The sequence below is a fragment of the Giraffa tippelskirchi genome, chromosome 12, assembly GCF_054371585.1.
Source record: "Giraffa tippelskirchi isolate mGirTip1 chromosome 12, T2T-mGirTip1v1.2.pri, whole genome shotgun sequence".
NCBI lineage: Eukaryota > Metazoa > Chordata > Mammalia > Artiodactyla > Giraffidae > Giraffa > Giraffa tippelskirchi.
Window position 1 is genome coordinate 1829283 of NC_137286.1, and position 23705 is coordinate 1852987.

The 23705-nt window shown below is 51.1% G+C and overlaps 1 protein-coding gene across 7 annotated transcripts in view; it reads right to left on the reverse strand.

Moving 5' to 3' along the window:
- TDRD9 (tudor domain containing 9) overlaps window positions 1-23705 on the reverse strand; it is a 108997-nt gene that overhangs the window by 41315 nt on the left and 43977 nt on the right. For 5 of the 7 annotated variants that reach the window (XR_014070865.1, XM_081548545.1, XM_081548542.1 and 2 more), the window contains 14 exons: window positions 21299-21363; window positions 18000-18054; window positions 17765-17849; window positions 16374-16431; window positions 13709-13813; window positions 10732-10829; window positions 10105-10236; window positions 9102-9267; window positions 8958-9021; window positions 8820-8883; window positions 8405-8449; window positions 5823-5876; window positions 3498-3614; window positions 2191-2298 (listed from right to left, as the gene is read on the reverse strand). Coding sequence is in view for 6 of the 7 variants with exons in the window: in XM_081548545.1 (XP_081404671.1) it covers window positions 2191-2298; window positions 3498-3614; window positions 5823-5876; window positions 8405-8449; window positions 8820-8883; window positions 8958-9021; window positions 9102-9267; window positions 10105-10236; window positions 10732-10829; window positions 13709-13813; window positions 16374-16431; window positions 17765-17849; window positions 18000-18054; window positions 21299-21363 (1216 nt within the window). In the remaining variant the exon portion in view is untranslated. The remainder of the gene's footprint in view (window positions 1-2190; window positions 2299-3497; window positions 3615-5822; window positions 5877-8404; window positions 8450-8819; window positions 8884-8957; window positions 9022-9101; window positions 9268-10104; window positions 10237-10731; window positions 10830-13708; window positions 13814-16373; window positions 16432-17764; window positions 17850-17999; window positions 18055-21298; window positions 21364-23705) is intronic. The other 2 variants (XM_081548543.1, XM_081548544.1) reach the window with 2 other exon arrangements.

A 23705-nucleotide genomic window follows, 5' to 3' on the forward strand; every position in this document is an offset into this window, starting at 1 on the left:
TCATCCAGTCTGGCGTTTCGCATGATGTGCTTCTGCATAGAAGTTAAATCAGCAGGGTGACAATGTACAGCCTGGACATACTCCTCTCCCAATTTTAAACCAGTCTGTTCTTCATGTCTGGCTTCTTGACCTGCATACAGGTTTCTCAGGAGGCAGGTAAGGTGGTCTGGTGTTTCCATCTCTTTAAGAATTTTCCAGTTTGTTGTGATCCACACAGTCAAAAGCTTTAGCATAGTCAATGAAGCAGATGTTTTTCTGGAATTCTCCTGCTTTTTCTGTGATCCAAAGGATGTTGGCAATTTGATCTCTGGTTCCTCTGCCTTTTCTAAATCCAGCTTGTACATATGGAAGTTCTCGGTTCACAGACTGTTGAAGCCTAGCTTGGAGAATTTTGAGCATGATCTTGCTAGCATGTGAAATGAGTGCAATTGTGCGGTAGTTTGAATGTTCTTTGGCATTGCCCTTCTTTGGGATTGAAATGAAAACTGATTCTTTCCTGTTAAAATAGTCCGAAAGAGTCCAAAAGTCTGATACACAGAAGTTAAGACTTCATTCTACCTTAAAATACCAGAGCAGCCCATGTATCTTTGTCAAACATGTATGTCTACACAGGCAGCAGTGGGAATGCAGACACCCCTGAGAGGCGGGAGTGGGTCCTCACCGTGCAGGCACCACACAACCAGGAGGCGCTGGGCAATCTCTCCCTGCCCTCTCCCCCCTCCCCACACCCACCCTGCCCTCCCTGCAGGGCCATCTGGGTTCTGAGCTCTGGCTCTGGTATGAAACCTGGAGCCCCTGCCCCGTGCCCAGCACAGCTCCACAAGAGGCGGCAGGTAGTGAACAGCAAGGGCCATGGATTCCGGTCTGAGTTCAAGTCCTGCCTTGTTCAGTCACTTTAGGCAAGTCACAGAGCCACCCTCAGACCCCCCAGCCATGTCATGAATTAAGGGTGATGATAAATCTCTCACTCAAAGGGTGAAATACAAAGAAAAATGAGTAAAAAGCACCTAGCAAAGGCCCTCTCAGAGGACAAGCAATATGTCCATACTAGCACGAACTTAGCTGTTACAAAGCACACAGGAGGGAATTTTGGCCCGCAGAGTGCATGGCGAACAGGCTGCCTGGTGGCTGCAGGAGGCAAACCCAGTCCCGTAGCCAAAGAAGAGCACCGTGGGGTCCTCCCCTAGTGCACAGGGGAGGAGAGGCCACCACTGGGAGGGCTTGGTCCACCAGGGCCATCAGGGAGAGCAGGGGCCCAGCCAGGTTCCCCCAACCGCGAGGCAGAGCTGGTGAGCACCTGCGCGGGTACAGATCGCCCTCCCAGCCACCAGCTGTCCCCATGGGCACGTCGGCTCCTCCGAGACTCCTCCCCGCCCCCGTGTGAACTCTGCTTCTTCAGTACCAGAGTGACGGACCCAACAGGAGGCACAGAAGCTGCAGTGCTGGCGGTCTTACCACCTGCTAGGAGCCTTGCCAGGTCTCTGCACTGCCTTTATTAGATGCAGGCTGATAATGCAGCAAGAGTCCACGAAAGCCCAACTCCCAAATGCTTTATTTCAGCTGCTGACCCTGAAGTCACCCTAGGCTCAGGTTTGATTAAACACAGGGTCCACCAACGTTGATCCAGTGGTGAGTGCTGTGACTGACCATCAGATTCGCCCAAAGCTCATGTTATTTAAACACTAATTTTCAGGCCACACTTCGTAGTTCAGATTCTGTAGCACGGGCCTCAAGTCTGAATTTCAAAATAAACAAACACTCTCTAGGCGATTCTGTTATGTGTGAATGGGGATCAGGGTTTAAATCACAGTACAAAGCTGCCAACCAAATAACCCTTCACGCTTTGCGTAAAATGAAGTTGGTTATTAACCACCTGCTCTTACATTTATGGAGAAGTATCTTAAATCCTTCAAAACAAGCAGGGGCAGGCAATGTTAGTCTTGAATACTTCACTGCACAAGGCTTTCTTTCTTAAGGTTCCAGGTCTGTGAGACAGGGACCAGTGGAGGCGTGTGAAAAGGACAGACCAGCCGTGAAGTTCACTTTAGGGGAAAAAACCCACTAAGCATTTATACAAACAGAGACAAAGGGGAAATAAAATCCTCCATATTGGCCACACTGGAATGATGCTTGTCTGAAAACCAAGCGCCCAGTCTCTACCCCAAGGAAGGTCGTTGTCTCTCCACCTACCACGACGGTCGTCTTTGGGTCTTTTCCTGCCAGCTCCCTCGTGGCTATCTCTTCGTCAGGCTGCCCGAAAGTAAAGTAATTTGGATAAAAAGCACCTGCCAACACAACCTGGAAGACAGATGTATTTTCATGAAGTAACAGCATGATTTTATCACGTTGTCTCATTGATACACTAATCTTATCCCAGAATGACATCCATAATATAAAAAATGAGTTAGTATTTTTTAAAAACCTGGACCTTTAATCAATCGAGCAGAAAGTCACGAGTTTGGTTACTTCCCCATAACAGAAACACATTCTACAAGATCATTTCTCCAAGGAGCCTGAATATGTCTCAGAATGAGGTTTCGGGACTTCCCTGGCAGTCCAGTAGTCAAGACTCCACTCTCCAGATTCAGGGGACACAGGTTCGATCCCTGGTTGGGGAACTAAGATCCCACAAGCCATATAGTGCAGCCAGAAAAAAGAATGAGGTTTAGAAAACAGTGGTGAGTTGAACAAGGACACGAATGATCGCACACAGGGCCCTGGGGGCTGGCCAGCATGTTCTACCTTCTCCTCGACATACTTCCTCTTCCATGGGTCAGGCCTTCTCCAAAATACTCAGGCAAAGTTACAACCGGGGCACGCGGATTCAGAGCAGCAGGCCTGCCGTCAACGTTCCCTTCTAAACAGCGCTCTGCAAAGAGCCGCTTCTTCAGGCAGAAACACGCCATGGGAAACAAAAACCCAGGGACGACTCTCTCAACCTTGAAGTAACTTGAAATCGGTTTCCCAGCAGCCCCAGGTTACAGGATCCCAGTTCTGTATGTGTCAGCAAACACACGGGCGCAGGACAAGACCTCCTCCTCCTCCGAGCCCTGAGTTAGAAACACTGGTCGCCTTTCCAAGATACACTTTCCTCCACACAAGCCTAGAAGGCTCAATCCAACAAGGGAATCTGCTCATGGCCTCCAAAGTTAAAATAACTTTTCAATGCAAGGTAAAAGCAACATAATATTAACAGTAATTTTACTTTCTTAAAAGCCAAAATAAAAGGATCTCTCTGGAAGCAGTAAAGACAGCAGTCTTCAGAAACACTCCTCCAGAGATCAGAACTGGGTCTTGACCATCAACCCAGTGACACAGAAAACCTGAACGCAAGGGCAGAGATCTAGGACCCGCCTCCAACATCGCGTTGGCACTGCGCATCTAGGACCTCCTGTGAGATACAAACTGTATCAGAAAAGGGGAGCAAGCACTTTTACAACCGTGAGAGCAAAGGAGCACAAGGAACCAGGAAAAGACATCTGGGCACTCCCCTGTACCTGCAGGATGAATCTCTGCTTGTACGTGTACTCCTGGTCCATGACAGGCCGCCGGGAATCAACATACATGTTGAACTGTGAGATCCTAGTCTTCAGCTCTTCATATAACTCAGCCACCTAAGAAAAACACATTGGCAGATGGTGTCTCCAGGTGACCATGCTATTCAGGACAGTGGGGGCACTAGAAAAGTGGTACACTGGGAAACACCAGTGCACCTATGGGCGCAACACTACAGCTACTGAGAACCATAATATTAAAGCCTGATTGATAAAGGATGGAAAGGACACCCAATACAGTGTCACCAACAACAGGACACAGAGCTGTCTGTGCTTCACAATCCCAGCTCGTGACCACACACAGGGGACCACTGCAAACACACACACAGCCACCCACTCACACACAGGGGACCACTGCAAACGCACACACAGCCACCCACTCACACACAGGGGACCACTGCAAACGCACACACAGCCATCCACTCACACACAGGGGACCACTGCAAACGCACACACAGCCACCCACTCACACACAGGGGACCACTGCAAACGCACACACAGCCACCCACTGCGTCAGAGGAGCAGGACATCAGCACCACAGCCCTTGCTTTAAGTCCTTGAAACACCTTCCAAAACCTCCTGCCATAAACATATACTGCTTTGGGAGAAAAACAACGGCTACACAGTCACCCTGAACAAAAAAAAAACCTTAGTTTCCACAAAATCGTTTCACATAAAATGATTTCATCACACTTCAAATGTATGTACACAAGAATACACAAATCCAAACACCTATGAATGCATCATAAATTAACTTACCACAAAATTATCTCAATAAGTGACAATAAGGAAAAAACTATGCAAGCCACAATTGTAAAGGTAACTAGAAAAAAACTACAAAAAAGAACGGTAAGGATGGAAACTCTTAGAAGTCCTGACCTATGAGAAGAGGAGGAGAGCCTGGGGACACAGCAGGAAGGGCCCAGCCTGGCCACTTCCACACTCACTACTGAAAACATCCAGAAGGCTGCAGGACATAAAGCTTGTCTAATTAAAAACCAATTTAAAATTATGCAAGTCACTTTTTCTGATCAAAATGCAATAAAAATCAAAATATTAACAACAAAACAAGATTAGACCTAAAGATATCTCTTTCTGCCTAGAAACTCAAATACTCTTCTAAAACACCCCGAATCAGGGAGGAAGCCAACAGTGAGATAAGCCTCAGACAGGGACAGTGAGCTCCCTACATGGGATGTCACAGACCCATGGACCCAAACCGCGCATGGAAAACACACCGCTTTAACTACTTTTAGTCAGAAAGACTGAAAGTGCATCCCACCCCAATGTTCTTGCCTGGAAAATCCCGTGGACAGACGAGACTGGCGGGCTACACTCCATGGGGTCTCAAAAGAGTCAGACATGACTTAGAAAGACTGAAAGTGATAATAAGTTAAATTCTCTTCTCAGTAACACTAAAAATGTGAACCAGAGAAAAACTAAATTAACGGAAAAAAGCCGAAGTCAAGCCATTGAAATCTTTCACCTTTCCTCTCCCCCAAGACATCTGCACAGTAAAACTGTCACATCAAACCAAGAGTAAGTTCTGTGAAAATACAATAAAATGGACACAGCATCCTGCAAACGGTGCAGGGAAGGACTGAAGTCAGCAGGCCCAGCTGCCCACTCCCTGGACATTCCAAAGGAAGGTCTGGCTCCGGGCAGGTCACCGCTGGGTCCCTGGCATATCCTGCCTCGTAAGAGCGTCTTGGTTCAGCTGAGGCCTCGGATGCAACAAGCAGTTCATGGAGCAACATGACATCATAAGGGCGGGGGCAAGGGGCCTGGGCCACATGGTATCAACGTGACCTTCGGAGGTGTGAAAACTAAGGCAAGTAAGGCCAACCAGGTGAGCACCCCGACCATGTAACCCTCAACACAAGCTTGCACGCCAAGGCTCCGCAAGCCTCCCTGGTCTGCAGAGTCTCCTGCGGGCTGTCAGCACCAGTGCTGCCCAGGAGGCCCTGCTGCAAGAGGTCAACTGCAGGCGGGGGCCAGGCCTCTCTTGGTTCTTCCCCACCTGCCTTGCACCTTTGCTGATCTCCACCTGTGTCCTTTAGCTGTAACAACCTGTCACTGTGACTGCAACACATAGATTCTACTAACGCTGGACACAGGAGGTCCTTCCTGGAATGCTCACTGCTGCCCACGGGGTCGTGGAGAGTCCCACACAACTGCGCAGCTGAGCGCAGCACAGCGCAACACCCTGCGTGCTGCTGTACTTGACAAACGTCACCTTTACTTGCATTCAAAGAATATACAACTCACCTCTCTAATTCGCTTGATCTGAATGTGATTTAACCGTCCCCAGTCGAGTTCATCCTGTAAATACACAAACGCATAACATTCAACACTAACGTGACAAACAGGAACTGATACACCTGCTATCATACAGACATCTCACCAGGGAGAGTGTGAACCAGCAGGAAGAACACTGGCTGACTCTCTTTTAGTTCAGTCGCTCAGTCGTGTCCGACTCTTTGCAACCCCATGGACTGCAGCACGTCAGGCTGCCCTGTCCATCACCAACTCCCGGAGCTTGCTCAAACTCATGTCCATTGAGTCAGTGATGCCATCCAACCATCTCATCCTCTGTCGTCCCCTTCTCCTCCTGCCCTCAATCTTGCCCAGCATCAGGGTCTTTTCAAATGAGTCAGTTCTTCCCATCAGGTGGCAAAAGTATTGGAGTTTCATCTTCAGCATCAGTCCTTCCAACGAATATTGAGGACTGATCTCCTTTAGGATTGACTGGTTGGATCTCCTTGCAGTCCAAGGGACTCTCAACAGTCTTCTCCAACACCACAGTTCAAAGGCATCAGTTCTTCAGCACTCAGCTTTCTTTATAGTCCAACTCTCACATCCATACATGACTACTAGAAAAACCGCAGCTTTGATGATACAGACCTTTCTTAGTAATGTCTCTGCTTTTTAATATGCTGTCTAGGTTGGTCATAGCTTTTCTTCCAAGGAGCAGAATCTTTTAATTTCATGGCTGCAGTCACCATCTGCAGTGATTTTAGAGCCCAAGAAAATAAAGTCTGTCACTGTTTCCATTGTTTCCCCATCTATTCGCCATGAAGGGATGGGATCAGATGCCATGATCTTAGTTTTCTGAATGTTGAGCTTTAAGCCAGCTTTTTCACTCTCCTCTTTCACCTTCATCAAGAGGGTCTTTAGTTCTTCTTCACTTTCTGCTATAAAGGTGGTGTTATCTGCACATCTGAGGTTACTGATATTTCCCCCGGCAATCTTGTTTCCAGCTTGTGCTTCATCCAGCCCGCATTTCGCATGATGTACTCTGCATAGAATTTAAATAAACAGGGTGACAATATACAGCCTTGACGTACGCCTTTCCCGATTTGGAACCAGTCCAGGGTTCCATGTCGGGTTCTAACTGTTGCTTCTTGATCTGCGTACAGATTTCTCAGGAGGCAAGTAAGGTGGTTTGGTATTCTCATCTCTTTAAGAATTTTCCAGTTTGTTGTGATCCACACTGTCAAAGGCTTTAGTGTAGTCAATGAAACATGTTTTTCTGAAATTCTCTTGCTTTTTCTATGATCGAACAGATGTTGGCAATTTGATCTTAGGTTCCTCTGCCTTATCTAAATACAGCTTGTGCATCTGGAAGTTCTCAGTTCACATACTGTTGAAGCCTGGCTTGGAGAATTTTGAGCACTACTTTGCTAGCGTGTGAGAGGAGTGCAATTGTGTGGTAGTTTGAACATTCTTTGGCATTGCCCTTCTTTGGGATTGGAATGAAAACTGACCTTTTCCAGTCCTGTGGCCACTGCTGAGTTTTCCAAATTTGCTGGCATATTGAGTGCTGTACTTTCACAGCATCATCTTTTAGGATTTGAAACAGCTCAACTGGAATTCCATCACCTCCACTAGCTTTGTTCATAGTGATGCTTCCTAAGGCCCACTTGACTTCGCATTCCAGGATGTCTGGCTCTAGGTGAGTGATCACACCATCGTGGTTATCTGGGTCATGAAGATTTTTTTGTACAGTTCTTCTGTGTATTCTTGCCACCTCTTCTTAATCTCTTCTGCTTCTGTCAAGTCCTTACCATTTCTGTCCTTTATTGTGCCCATGTTTGCATGAAACGTTTCCTTGGTATCTCTAATTTTCTTGAAGAGATCTCTAGTCTTTCCCATTCTATTGTTTTCCTCTATTTCTTTGCACTGATCACTTAGGAAGGCTTTCTTATCTCTCCTTGCTCTTGTTTGGAACTCTGCATTCAGATGGATTTATCTTTCATTTTGTCCTTTGCCTTTTGCTTCTCCTCTTCTCTCAGCTATTTCTAAGGCCTCCTCAGACAACCATTTTGGCTTTTTGCATTTATTCTTCTTGGGCTGACTGTCCACACAGTGGCTTTCATGAGTAACTCAGGCAGTCGCTCTAAGGATGCATCTGAGCACAGCAAATTTACACACACAGACCCACCAGCAACCTTTCCAACATACTCAGTTTAGAAGGAGAACAAAACCTGACCGCGCCCACCCCCCAAAGACGAAGGCTGACAGGCTGGCTTTGCCAAGCCCGCTATGGGGCACACGGCTGGAGCAGCAGACGGAACGCTTCGAGCCCCTCAGCTCTGAGCAGCAGCCCAGGCGCGGCCCTCAGGCCTGTGGTCCCGGCAGCTGCCGGGGCTCCTGGCACAGAAGGGTCCCCGCTCTCGGAGGCGGATGGCATGGCCGCATGCAGGCCCTGCCGCCTCCAGGAGCTGGCCGCTCCACTTGGGCCGGGTGCTGCCGGTTTGGCCGCGGCGATGAGGCTGAGTGAGAGGGACCTGGGCAGCTCCCGGGGCGCCAGCGGTCATGGCAGAGAGACTCAGGGAGCAGCCACTGACCTTCGGGTGCCGCAGCTCCCCTCTCTGCCTGCAGGTCTGCCACGCCTGCAAAGAAACCATTGGGTTCAAAATACTTTCCCAACCACAGACAATTTACAGATTTAATGTGTTCTTTTTTCTTTAAATTATCAAAGTATGATAATGCATTTACAGCAGACTTGGAAAATACAGAGCAAAGCTAACATGTGTTCTACTATATACTAACGTTATTCAGGTGGGTGAATTAGGATTTTTAGTTGGGAGGTTTTTCTTCAATCAACTTCATAGACTCAGACTCCCATCCTGACATACTTCTCCCAACAGTTGCTTTAATATCAGGGGTCAGTAACACTAAAAATACTTGACAGGCGCATGGCATGCAAGTGTATTGACATCTCTGGTAGCTACTTTCATAGCTGGCACAGGGAAAACTTACTCTAAAGGCCTCAACAAGTGCGATACAGTCACTCCTACTGTTGCCCGCAAAATTCACTTTGTTCCTATAAACAGATAATAAAGGGTGTCATTTGATCCCATTAAAACACAATGACTTAAAAGTATGAATGTTAAATACCTATATCCATCAAGATGCTGCCTAAAAGGCATCGCAAAAAAATTCTTCAAGGAAAGAGATGCCGCTACCAAGAGAATAAACAAAGACAATGTGAGATTTTGAGAAGGGCCTTGCCTTACGCCCTCCTGGCCACTGCACACTCACCGATGATGAGACACTCGTCTAGACACCCAAACACGTGGCCTAGGACGATGAGCTTGCCGAGCTGCTGGCTGACGGGAAGGTGGGCTAGAACCCTCCCCAGGAATGTCAGCTCGCCGTCGTGCGGGTTCTCGTCTTCTCGCCGCCCGCTTACCGCGAGTGCCCCCACCTTCATGGAACAGAGAGGGCCGTCAGCAAGCGCGGCTTTGCCCATGGCCCTCTTCCATCAGGCAGGGAGTTTAAGACAGTGACCAAATGTGGATGAGCAAGGTTTCAAACGGCCTCTGAGTCAGCTTACTAAAGACTGAGACTGAAGGTTTTTTGAAACTGAGAAGGCCATTTCATTATTTCTACGTAACTCACAAGTTAACGAACGCGGCAGACCCAACCCCAAACATCCAACCGCCACATCATTCACAACCAAATGGACCAGACCTCGTGCGGAAAAAGATGTCCTCAACTGGACGGAGTGCGTTTTACGGACATCCAAGCAAGGACGGACAGTATCAGAGGCACCCCAAGGCCGAGGGCCAGAGGCAGACGCGCACAGCCCAGGAGACGGTGCTCCCCGACCCGGCTGCCCACGGCAGGGGCAGAGCTGGAGGCGCACGGAAAGAGCAGGGCCTCCAGCGCCAGGACCGAGAAGGCTGGCGAGGGGTGAGGAGCAGGACTCGAGGGCGGTGGGGAGAGGGCTCCTGTGGCCAGAGCTGGAGAACAGGCCCGTACCGCGGCCGGCAGCCCTACCGAGGCTTCTCAGCCTCGCTGGCAAACAGCAAGCCCGGTGCGGGGGTGCGTGATGGGTGGTGAGAGACCAGGAGCTTCTAACAAAGCTGGTCTGAACAACTATATAAATCTGGAACCAACCATTAGTCATGACAGGCTTAGCCAAGCAAACACTATTTACAGTCATCAAAATACCTTAAGGATATCCACATTATGAAACCTATAGAATTCACCCCCAAAATTTTAGCTTTCCCAAGCACGAACGAGTACGAGAGGGTCCTACCTCCTTGAGCAGAAGGACGGTGCGTTCAATGTCGCTCAGACTAGGTGGAGAAAGGGCCGTGGCCAGCAGAGCCCTGGGCTCACCCATGTCAAGCAACTTCACCTTCAATACTGTGCTTCCCAACGGACAACGCTGAAAAGAACAGAACTTCAACTTAGAAACAGTAAAAATCAGTAAATCAACTAACCTACTCACACGAGTAGTACTTTAGAGGAGGCAGCACAAGAGAGGAGGTGAAGAGAATTAAGAAAGGAAAACAGAAAGAGACAGAGGTGTGGGAGGAGGAGAGACCGGAGACGAACAGACGCGGGAGAGGCGGGCAGGGGGACAGACGGGAAGACGGACAACGGAGGGGGTCAGAGCGCCGAGCGGGGGGGGAGGAGCAGCTGCGCTGCAGCGGCCACGGCGGAAGACGGAGGGGAGCACGCAGGCCGGCAGCTGGGGCAGCGCTCCTGCCGGCCGGAGCCCTGGCCCGGCGCGAGCCCCTCAGGGGCCTGGGGCCCAGGCAACGAAGCCGGTACTGGCATTAGAGACGACTCTGGGATCAAAATTATATGACACTCAAAATACGCTCCTTAGACCGCTGGGTAAAACTGTCCAACCATGAAGAAGACCAAAGTTCATTACCAACATCTCAGGGATGACGTGGCTGGGGATGGAGTTGTCCCAGAAATCCTTGGGCACGAGTCTGTAACAGTATCCTTTAGACACCCGTCCAGCACGGCCTTCAAAGGGGAACATTGGAATGCTGGCATTAGTTACTTTAGCATGAGCATAAAGATATGTTTCAAAATAACCATTAAATACTAAGAAAACCCTGTCATCTTCTACCAAACCAGGTCAGTAGAAACTTCAGAACAGGTCTGTGTTAGGAGCGACCTTACACACAGAAATTAAGTGCTGCCTTGTACTCAGTACAGTATCAAATGCACATTTCCAAAGACTACCACCTTGGCCCCAGAATGCAATGGCAATCAGAACATTATAAACACCACGCCTCTCCTGCAAACGCATAGTTCACACTGATCATCAAGCTGGCGAGAGAAGCCACGCTTCCCCCAGTGGATGGGCTGGTTGTACCCTGTCCCACATCCATGCGGAGCATCTGCCCTTCATGACAACTTCACGTGACTCAAGTGATCACATGCGCACAGCTCAGAAGCAGGCCTGGCCCATGGAGACTGGCTGCTAAACGGCTCGTCTCTAGCGATGGTATGACTTGTGCAATAAAAACTGCTTTATCCAAAAACAGGATAAAATCTGAGAGCACAGAAGGCGGGGAGGGGGATCCTTCAAATACTCGCTTTTAAAAAGCAGGGCAGCTCAGGGAGGTGCCTGTGGAGCCTGGACCCCTGCCCTTTCTGCCCCCCCACCCCGGGAGTCTCCCCCCTCGCCACCAGGAGACTGAGTGGAGTGTCCAGGCTTCTGCCTCCGCCCCCACCCCACCCCCGTATCTTCAGATGACAGGACTGCACGTGGAAAACCCCAAGGTAATGACAAAATCAAACGCGCAACTCCCAAAACCAACAAGTGAAATCAGCGAGTCACAGGATCCGATAGCAGCGCAGAACATAAATCACGTCTGTGCGCTAGAGACGGAGCGGACCACGCCCCACAGTCTCTGCCATCCCTCCAGCTGAACTGGATACTTAGATACAGAGCGGACCACACCCCACAGTCACTGCCATCCCTCCAACTGAACTGGATACTTAGAGACGGAGCGGACCACGCCCTCACAGTCTCTGCCATCCCTCCAGCTGAACTGGATACTTAGATACCTAGCGGACCACGCCCCACAATCTCTGCCATCCCTTCAACTGAACTGGATACTTAGAGACGGAGCGGACCACGCCCCACAGTCTCTGCCATCCCTCCAGCTGAACTGGATACTTAGAGACGGAGCGGACCACGCCCCACAGTCTCTGCCATCCCTCCAGCTGAACTGGATACTTAGAGGCAGAGCGGACCACGCCCCACAGTCTCTGCCATCCCTCCAGCTGAACTGGATACTTAGAGACGGAGCGGACCACGCCCCACAGTCTCTGCCATCCCTCCAGCTGAACTGGATACTTAGATACAGAGTGGACTACGCCCTCACAGTCACTGCCATCACTCCAACTGAACTGGATACTTAGAGACAGAGCGGCCCACGCCCCCCAGTCTCTGCCATCCCTCCAGCTGAACTGGATACTTAGAGACGGAGCGGACCACGCCCCACAGTCTCTGCCATCCCTCCAGCTGAACTGGATACTTAGATACGGAGTGGACCACGCCCCACAGTCACTGCCATCCCTCCAGCTGAACTGGATACTTAGATACAGATCTAGCAAAATGGCTTCCTTCGTGGCTCAGATGGTAAAGAATCTGCCTGCAATGCAAGAGACCCGGGTGCGACCCCTGGGGTGGGAAGATCCCCAGGGAAGGAAATTGCAAACCACTCCAGTATTCTTGCCTGGACAGACAAGCTTGGCGGGCCACGGTCCATGAGATCACAAAGAGTTGGACATGACTGAGTGACTAACACTCTCTAGCAAAACATAGGCAGCATCTGTATACTGAAAGTAAGACAATGCTGACTGAAGAAATCCCAGACAACCTAAATAAAGGGAGACACACAGCATTCAGGGATAGGCAGACTCAGATCTCCACAAACTGATGTTCAGGGTTAACACAAGTCCTAGCAGTACCATGGGCAGTGTGTGTGTGTGTGTGTGTTTGTGTGCGTGCGTGCGTGTATGTGTGTGTGTATTTACACAGCATCATTGTAAAGTCTACACAGAAAGGCAAAGTGTAAAAGAACAGCTAAAACAACCTTGAGAATGAAGAATGAAGGGGGAGGAATCCATCTGCTTCATGTTAAGTCTCACTATGCAGTGATCAAGACAGTGTGTTATTGGTGGAGGGAAAAACAGATAACAGAAGATAATGAAGAACCATAAACAGCCCCAGAGAGAAACAGCCCCCAAGGAGTGCTCACAAAGGTGTGCAGCCCCTTCAACAGGAGGAGGACAACGGGGCTGGGACACTTCGCATCCACAGCCGAACTGCACATCAATCCACAAAAACTGACTAAATGGATCACAGACACAAAGGCAAAAACCTACACGTGAAACTTCTGGAGGAAAACAAGCAGAAAAATCCCTGCAATCTAGGCGAGGTGAATTGTTCTTACATGACATCTTAAGCATGATCCATAGAAAGAAAAACTGATATTAACAAACCAAACCACACCAAAACTTAACTTTTTCTCTATGAAATACCCTGTTAAGAGGAGTAAAAGACAAAATACAAACTGGGGGAAATACAGTAAGTCCTCTACATACGACCTTCCAAGTTGCAACCTTTCAAGGATGAGAACGTGAGTGCCCGCTTCCGTAGCCGGGCGCCATGAGAGGTGGCCACGCGTGCACGGTGGGCGTTTAGTGGGGAGGAGGGCCGGGCACGTACGCAGAGGCTCTGATGGTGTAGATGCTGCTGCTTTATACGTGAGACTGGGTCCAGTGAAGGTGCCCTCTGAGTGAGACTCAGCATACAAAGAGCAAAGCACCCCAGCACCCCCAGCGAGCCGCCAGGCCTCGGGCTGAGCCGGACGCAAGCACCTTACCTTTCCTCTGCTCACAGCTGGTCTTAGAGGCCCAGCTCAGTCGCAGACTCTGGTAATTCGTGTCTTCATCACAAACCAGAGTTCTGGTCAAACAAAAATCTATAACTGTCATAAAAAAGGGAATGTAAATACCAGGCAAGAAATGACCGTGACAATCACCGTGCACAGTAATAGGACGATTTAGGGAACACACAGCCTTTAGAGCTGGTGCACACACAGCAGCCTCTGGAAAAGACTGGCCACTCCTGGCTGCCCAGAACAGGGCAGTGGTGGTCACGCTCTCCTCCTATGGACTGGGCGCCTGGACAGACAGAAAACGGCGTGTCAGAGCCCCCGTGGCACAGCGAGCCGGCGCGGGCTGCCACACCAGCCTCCCGGGACTCACGGGCACGCGGAAGCACAGCTGAAGCGGGGACAGTCAGGTCTCAGCCCTGTGTGTGCGTGTGTGTGCGCATGCACGTGTGTCTGTGGGTGTGTCAGCTGAAGCAGGGACAGTCAGGTCTCAGCCCTGTGTGTGTGCGTGTGTGTGTGTGCATGCACGTGTGTCTCTGGGTGTGTCAGCTGAAGCACGGACAGTCGGGTCTCAGCCCTGTGTGTGTGTGCGTGTGTGTGTGTGTGTGTGTGCACGTGCGCGTGGGTGTCAGCTGAAGCGGGGGCAGTCAGGTCTCAGTCCTGTGTGTGTGTGTGTGTGCGCGCGCGCATGCACGTGTGTGTGGGTGTGTCAGCTGAAGCAGGGACAGTCAGGTCTCAGTCCTGTGTGTGCATGTGTGTGGGGGTGGGGGTGTGTGTGTCAGCTGAAGTTGGGACAGTCAGGTTTCAGTCCTGTGCGTGCATGTGTGTGTGTGTGTGCATGCATGTGTGTCTGTGGGTGTGTCAGCTGAAGCAGGGACAGTCGGGTCTCAGCCGTGTGTGTGTGTGCACGCACGTGGGTGTGGGTGTCAGCTGAAGTAGGGGCAGTCAGGTCTCAGTCCTGTGTGTGCGTGTGTGTGTGTGTGCACATGCACATGTGTCTCTGGGTGTGTCAGCTGAAGCAGGGACAGTCGGGTCTCAGCCCTGTGTGTGTGCGTGTGTGTGCGCACGTGTGCGTGGGTGTCAGCTGAAGCGGGGGCAGTCAGGTCTCAGCCCTGCGTGTGCATGTGTGTGCATGTGTGTGCGCATGCATGTGCTGGGGGGCAGGCGCAGAGGGCAGCTGCTCGGTGTCTGTGGCAGGGTCCTCCCCTCTAAAACCCGGGAACAGGGCCTGTGTGGCTCTCCCTCTGCCCCAGGCCTAGCACAGGGCAGGCAGGCTCCGCGCGGGAAGGGGGTCTGTCCCCCACAACGGGCTCGCCCCCCCTCAGGGCCACCACCCTCCGGGAGGGCCTCCTGCGCGTCCACGACAGCACGCGCCCCCAGCCCGTCCTGGATGGCTCTGCCGGGCTCCAGACACTCCTCCCACCCTCCTGCGGGGATCTCAACTCCCAGACACGGTGCGGGCGGCATCCAGGCCCTCCGTCCTGCGCCTGTCTTCCACCCGACACCCCCTCAGGCTCCATCGCCAATATCTTCTCTGGAACTGGAGCTCCCCCACCCGTCTTGCGACCCTCCCAGCAGCCCTTAATCCCCACACGTGGACCCACGGTCTGCCCATCTGAGGAGCAGCTCCCTGGCCGGCCCCTCGTCTAACAACCTGCCCTCCCTCCTGACGAAGCACAGGCCCCCAGCCCCCCTGCCCGCTCCTCATCCTCTGGACACCCGCAGTCCACCTGACAGCCCGTGGCTACTCGTCTCACCGCCTGTCTGTCAGTGCCTGCCCCCCGCATCATGAGAACAGACGGGCGCTGTGGTCCGCACGCTGCGCCCCAGCCCCACGCCAGTGCCCCACGGCTCCCCCACACTCAGGCCCCCCAAGTCAAGCCAGCCTCAGCTGTCGCCTCATCACAGAGGGGGTCCCCCCACAGCCCCAACCAAAAGGTCACTCCTCCCAATTAACTGTAACCCCTCTCTCTGAACAATTTTCCTATGTAACATCCATCTTGACCTGTAACCAAACACACTTTTTTACCTACTAATTGCCTCTCCCACCGGAAGACATGTCTCACCCATCCTGCACGCCTCCCGCCGAGAACACTGCCTGACACGTGTCAGGCTCCCAGACATTTTTTTGGCTGTGATGCTGGGCATGCAGGATCTGGTTCCCCGACCAGGGATGCACCCCACACCCCCCTCACTGGGAGCGCAATCTGAACCACTGGACCGCCAGGGAAGTCCCTCAGGCTCCCAAACATGAACCCACGCAACCTCACAGAGTCATCAAGGACGCACACGTGGGTGCCCAGCTTCTGAGTGCCTTCATCCCTGAGCTGACACGGGGTCCTTCTCAACCACCCTCAGCAACAGGGAGGACTCGGGGTCCTCCCTCCAGTCACGACGTCTGGCGGGACAGCCCCAAAGGTCTACTGCCCACAGGCCCCTGGCACGCCCTGGATCACTTCCTGTGTTAGTAACTGTGCCCAGAGGCTGCCCACGTGAAAGGACGCGCGTGCTCAGGGGAGAGCATGGAGCTTGCACCCAGTTTCCCACGCTCTCTCCTCCAGCACAGGGAGGAGACAGTGAAGGGGAGGGGGCCTCCCGAGGGACACACAGGCCACGACTGCCTTGGTCACGCTGGGGGAGACGGGGATCTCACCGTACTTGACGTCCGGAACCGTGACAGAACTCTCTGCAATGTTGGTGGACAGAATGATCTGGCAAACAAACAAAAAAGAGGATTCTGACACACTCACACACACGGGAAGGCGTCAGGCAAAGCTAAGATAAAGCAACTCAAAATCATGTGAAGGCAAAAACACTGGACTCAAATTTTAAAATTAGCCATTTTTCTATTTTACACAAAAGTCCACAATTGGTCAAGGGTCTCGGGGGTGAGGCGAGGAGGAGGAGTCAGTGCAGGGGGCTCTGCTCCACACCAGTGTGGGACCCTGGACCACTCACCTCATTCTTCTCGTCTATAAAATGGAGATTACAGTAATACCCACCCTATTATTCGAGTTAATAAACATAAAATGCTTAGAACTGCTCCCAGCATGAACCAAGTGCTCTGTAATATCCTCACTCCCTGCAGCACTCGCCTCTGTTTACTGGACACCTACCTGTGTCGGGCCCAGCAGCACCACCACAATTCAAGGACAGACAAGTATTGTCATAATTAACCTTCCTAACAGCTCTGCAAGGCGATTTTACTGCCTCCACTTTCAAACAGTAAAATTTAGCCTTGGAGAGGCGAGGTGCTCAAAGGCACACACCTACAAGGGACACAACCTCGAGTCATCTGTCCAGTTCCACACGCACGCTCTTATCCCTTCACCTCCATGTAAAGTTACAGCTTTTTCCTGGTGGAATTGCTCTCAGGGTCCAGTGGAGTTCCTCAATGCACAGAAAACCAGGCTCATGCACACAGCAGGTGCGTAAATGCAGTAGGCAAGAAACGGGGCAAAGACAGCTCTCCCTGACCCCAGATTCGGTAGCTTCAGGGGGTCTTGGAATTACCCAGGGGTGCAGAGCACAACGGACTAAAGGTAGAGGCCCTGGAAGGGCTGCGCCACCTAAGAGCCCTGAGCTGCCAGCAAGGTCCAGGCTGCCCCAGAGATGCAGAACCTTCTCCTGGAATCAAAGGGGTGGGGTTACACGTTCAGGGTCCCTGATGATCTGAAGCCACACTCGAAGGGCTGTGATAAGACAATCCCATCATCCACCAGTAAAGGATTAAAGAAATGCTGTTAAGTACGATCAAGAGTGTGGGCTCTGACCACAATGTCCAGGGCAGTGCCAGGGACAAGAGGCCCTGAGCCCACGAGAAACAATGCCCTGAGGCTGAGGAAATAACAAACCTTAGCAAACTAACTTACAAAATCAAGACAAAATGAAATCGTACACCTGGCTCATCGGACGCACGCGTGTAGATGACTAACCGCCATCTACAGAGCCCACCACATCAGCCGCTGGGCCGTCAGGGTCTCAGCGGCAGGTCTCCAAGGAGAACGTACGCAGAGCTCAGAACGGGCGCCCCAGCCGTCCTACCTTTCTGTACCCGGGCACTGGACTCAAAAACACGTTGTTCTGTTCCTCCAAAGTCACACTTGAATGGAGTGGATAGACCTGCAACCTAGAAAGAAGTAAAAGAAATAAAATATCCACAAAGGGAAACTATATACGAAAATGAGTAACTACTCACTAAGACAGTTAAAATGATTTAGGGCAGAAACAACACAGTGCTTTACAAATAAGAATAGACAGTTTAACATTTCAAACACACCTTTTATGAACCATGTTTGTGAGAAGTTCGTGCATATAGTTTATTTCACCCAGACCTAGGGAAGAAAGACAGGGGAGCAGAAATAAAAGAGATTTGTATTCATTTCTGAAAAACAATCTTTAAATTAAAACATCTTTTTCAAAAATGGTACTACCAATTCATTTTATTTGACTTTTTTATCCTCTTAAAAGTGTATAACATTGTTTTTGTTGTTGCTCAGTCACGAAGTCGTATCCAGCTCTTTGCAACTGCATGCGCTGCAGCACCCCAGGCTCCCCTGTCCTTCACCATCTCCCGGAGTTTGCTCAGACTCATGTCCGCTGAGTTGGTGATTCCCCCCAACCGTCTCATCCTCTGCTGCCCTCTTCTCCTGCTCTCAGTCTTTCTCAGCATCAGTGTCTTTTCCAACCAGTTGGCTCTACCAGGAACTCAAAAATATGAGAAGAACCATATTCTTCCTATGTTTTCCTTTCCACAACAATGACTGCCTGTGAGTGCTGGCCCTATGAGTAATCTTACATTTCCTGCCCCCTTCCACTGGTTTTCCAAATGTCCTACATTAATTATGCAAAAATTTTACAACCAAAACCAGTATTTAAAAAGTCTTCGTCACAAAGATGTGCTACATCTTTCTCATTAGGTTCAGAAATGCTCATTGATATATATAAAGTTTGCACGTGATTTTGCCATATTCTGAATTATCAATATTTGAACCTCTATGGGTTGAACTGTATGTCCCCCAAAGGATATGGAAGCCCCAACCCCAGTCCCTCAGGATGTGACTTTATTTGCAAATAAAGCATCACTGCAGATCTAATTAGTTAAGAGGAGGTCACACTGCAGAAGGCTGGGCCTTTATTTCAGTAGGACTGGTGTCCGTGTAAGACACACACAGAGAACACCATGCAGTGGTCAAGGCAGGAGGAGGAGTGTTACAGCCTCGTGCCGAGGGCGGCAGGGAGAGGCGGGGAGAGGCGGGGGGGCGGGGCGGGGAGAGGCGGGGGGGCGGGGCGGGGAGAGGCGGGGAGGGGAGAGGAAGGGGCGGGGAGAGGTGGGGCGGGGCAGAGGCGAGAGAGGGGAGAGGCGGGGGGCGGGGCGGGGAGAGGCGGGGGGAGGAGGGGCGGGGCAGGCGGGGCGGGGCGGGGCAGGCGGGGCGGGGGAGGAGGGGCGGGGGAGGAGGGGCTGGGCTGGGCGGGGCTGGGCTGGGCGGGGCAAGAGGGACTGGGCGGGGCAGGAGGGGCGGGGCGGGCGGGAGGGGCGGGGCGGGGCGGGGCAGGGCGGGGCCGGAGGGGCGGGGCGGGGGCCGGAGGGGCGGGGCGGGGGCCGGAGGGGCGGGGCGGGGCAGGAGGGGCGGGGCGGGGCCGGAGGGGCGGGGCGGGGCGGGAGGGGCGGGGCGGGGCGGGGCAGGAGGGCGGGGCGGGGCGGGGCAGGAGGGCGGGGGCGGGGCGGGCGGGGCGGGGCGGGGCGGGGCGGGGCGGGGCGGGGCGGGGCCGGAGGGGCGGGGCGGGGGCCGGAGGGGCGGGGCGGGGGCCGGAGGGGCGGGGCGGGGCAGGAGGGCGGGGCGGGGCGGGGCAGGAGGGCGGGGGCGGGGCGGGCGGGGCGGGCGGGGCGGGGCGGGGCGGGGCGGGGCGGGGCGGGGCGGGGCGGGGCGGGGCGGGGCGGGGCGGGGCGGGGTCCAGCCGGGGGAGCAGGGCCCTGGAACAGAGAGGGAAGTGTCTGCACTTTGTTATTTACGGCAGCCCTAAAAACACTAACACGAACCATTCCCAAAAGATCAATTAATGAAATGAACACACTATCAAACCTAAACTCACATAAACATGTAACCGAAAGACGACAAACTACACTGAGATGCCGTTCACAGGCACCTCCTCCGGCAAATGTTCAGCCGCTGGCAAGCATCCATCCCGCGCTAGGCGCTCTCAGGAGAGCGCTGCCCTGGCTCCACTCTGGTCCTTTCTTCCCACGTGACGCACACAGAAATCTCTGACAAATATTTATGTGGGCAAATGCAGCTCCACACCACTGCCCACTGATGGTTGTTTTCTGGATACAAAACTAATCAGTACCAAATACAAATCTGATCCGTATCAACTCAAGCAAAACATGATCAGAGCTTTCAACTCACATGCTGTATTCCAAAGTAAAATAAGTTACCTTTATTCATGCTTTTTGTTCCCCACCAAAACTAGCACAAATACCCACATGTTCTATATATTACTTTCCAACAACAAAAAAATACATGAATTGTCATAAGGTTTCATCAAGCTATATCACTTGATTAAAAAATCATTAAAAAACATCATTTTGAAAAAGTATAATTTAACATAAATCAATCTTGTCAAATTAATAAAAGATGCTTGCTCCTTAGAAGAAAAGCTATGACAAACCTAGACAGCATATTAAAAAGCAGAGACATTACTTTGCCAACAAAGGTCCATCTAGTCAAAGCTATGGTTTTTCCAGTGGTCATGTATGGATGTGACAGTTGGACCATAAAGAAAGCTGAGTGCTGAAGGATTGATGCTTTTGAACTGTGGTGTTGGAGAAGACTCTTGAGAGTCCCTTGGACTGCAAGGAGATCAAACCAGTCCATCCTAAAGGATATCAACCCTGAATATTCATTGGAAGGACTGATGTTGCAGCTGAAGCTCCAATACTTTGGCCACCTCATGCGAAGAGCTGACTCATTGGAAAAGACCCTGATGCTGGGAAAGACTGAGGGCAGGAGGAGAAGGGGACAACAGAGGATGAGATGGCTGGATGGCATCACCGACTCAATGGACATGGGTTTGAGCAAATTCCAGGAGATGGTGAAGGACAGGGAAGTCCGGCGTGGTGCAGTCCATGAAGTTGCAAAGAGTCAGACATAACTGAGGGACTGAACTGAACTGCATGTTGTCAAATATCTTAAACAGATTATTTTCTCAAATACTGAAGAGAGAAAAACTCGAGGACTACCTTGGTTATTTTCATGGTATTACAATAATGATGTTATTATTAAATAAACTTTAAATACAGATGGATGACAATTACCTCAAAAATAGCAAACTTAACATGGCCAATTTTTTCCTGAGGGGGATCAGACTGCCCTCAAAGATAACATTAAACTCTTCATTATCAATGTTTTTAGCAACACAAAGGTTAGAGTAAGAAGTCAAACTGAGAACCCCATCCATTCCCATTCCCAGAGCCCAACAATAAGCCCACACCACGAATGCCACATGTCCCCATATGCGCTGGACACAAACCAGCCCCCGTCCTGAGCACGACTCCACATCCTGAAAGGACGCACTCACCTGGCAAGAATACCAGCACACTGCTGCGCTCTGACACGAACGGGGCGCCCGACGGGGTCTCGGCCCTGTTAAATGTGAGGTACACATACATTAGTCCAGGTGAAGCAGCCGCGGTGTCTGCAGAGCCCTGGGAGTACAGGCTTCTAGCCGTGAGAGGCTCTTGCCTCCGGGTCACCCACTGCAACACTCTGTCCTTTACAAAGACGACGCAGGGGCCCCAGGACGGGAGACACAGCCCAAAGCCCCACGGGGGGCCAGGGGGTCTGCAGCCTCCTGACTACTTTCTCCCATTAAAACTCATCATCGGCAAAAGTCTTCGATGTTTACTTACTGTAATCTAGACCCTCAAAATACAAAAGATTTAGAATAACTATTACAAACAAAACTTAAAACTCTAAGGAATTGAAACGATTATCAGAAAGCACTTTTATAGACCAAGATCTCAAACTGTCCCCTCGCCTCCTGCCTCCATCAGCCCATCTACCCCGTGTGAAGTCAGGACTCTGATTCCTCCACAAACCCCTGTGGCCCACCCGGGTGCCAGGCCTCCTCCAAGCGGGCCGGCACAGCAGACAGTCCGCTCCCTGCCCTGCTGACATCCCAGCTGGAGAGACCAACAAGAAGAAGGACGTGGGAACCTTCAGCTTGGCAAGGAGACCGTGACGCGAGCGAGCAGGACCGCAGCCGCAGCCACTGGGCCACCCCCTCCCCTCACCACTGTCTCTGTGGTTACTGTTCCCAGGAATGGCGTGGACGGCTGTTTCTTAGCTTTTCCAAGAATAAAAAAAAAAAAAAATTAGAGTGGAAATTAACAAAACAGAGAAAGAAAAACAACAGAAAAACAAAAACCTAGCTCTTTGAAAAGACAAACTGACAAATCCACCTAGTCTGACCAAGGAAAAACAGAGTCCAATTACTACAATCAGAAATGAAAGAGGAGCTTCCCTGGGGGCGCGGTGGATAAGAATCCATCTGCCAACGCAAGGGACAGAGGCTCAGTCTCTGCTCTTGGAGGAGTCCACACGCCACGGGGCAGGTAAGCCCGTGTGCCTGGAGCCAGTGCCCCCACAAGAGGAGGCTGCACCCCCGACAAGCGGAGCCCCACTCTCCGCAGCCACAGACCCTACAGCCAAAAATAAATGGTTAATGAAACTGCTTCCTGCTAAAAATAAATGGGTCCTGCTATTTAAAAAAAAAGAAATGAAAGAGAAGACATTACTGCTGACTTTACAGAAAGGAAAAGGACTGTAAAGGAATACCATAAACAACCAAAAGTCAACAGATTAGAAATGGACATGAAATGGACACAGTCCTAAAAGACACAAACTGCTGAAACGGATCAAAGGAAAACAGATCATCTGAACAGATGATGCCACTGGATGGAAAGCTGCTGGGCAGCACCACGCAGACTCCCTGAGTCCCCAGAGCCTCACCCACGTTCGTGAAAAGGCAGCCACACCTCTTCACAGCAATCACACCACAGGGTATCAAAGACCAGGAAGGCGACTGCAGGTCAACCAGGCAAAGACACATTTACCTACAAGGAACAGTTGAATTAAAAGGTTCTCACCGTAACGAGAAGCCAGAAGATTATGGGAAAATATCATAAAATACTGAGAGAACAATAAAAGTGGGTGCATTTGATATATGTAAATTACTTATCAATAAAGTTATTTAAACTAAAAAATTAGAAAAAGTACAAGCAAGGAGAGAAACAGCGACCAAATTTTACACTTAACAAAACTGTGTTTCTCAAAGGAGAGTGAGACCTTTTTAGCCACATAAAAACCGAGAAGGTTTACCAGCAGACTCAAACTTCTGAAGGACATGCTTTGGTAAGAATGGAAACAATCTAAGAAAGGCTAAGATGAAAGAATGATGCATAAAATGACATGTATTTAAGTAAATGTAAACACACTGATCATATAAAAATAACAAAAAACTGGGAGCTTAAAAACAGAGTTAAAATAGTACTCGTTTGCACGTAAGCTGTACTTTCCAACTTGGGTGTCAAGCACTGCTCAAGGCCCAGGGCACACGTGGTCCTCACATCCCTGGCCCTGTCGCTGGATCAGCAGAGGAGTCAGAATCCCGACAGGCGCGAGTACAGTGTCGGCAGGAAATCTATTCTGAAGGCACAGGATGCAGCTGCCTCCCCCCACGGCATCTTTTGGCAAGAAGGTAGGACAACGATACCTTGACCCTTACCGCACATTTACATCACACAGCCAACAACTAAAAGAAGAGAAACACCACGTCTGTGTGCGGCTGGGGTCTATGAGAGCGGCCCTCCCAGAAGTCGAGGGCTGGTCACCACGAGGAGGTGGAATCTATATTCTGCCTGTTGCTCCAATATGCAAACGGTAAAAGTTTTAATGCAGTGTAACATCGTGAAAGACTCTAACCA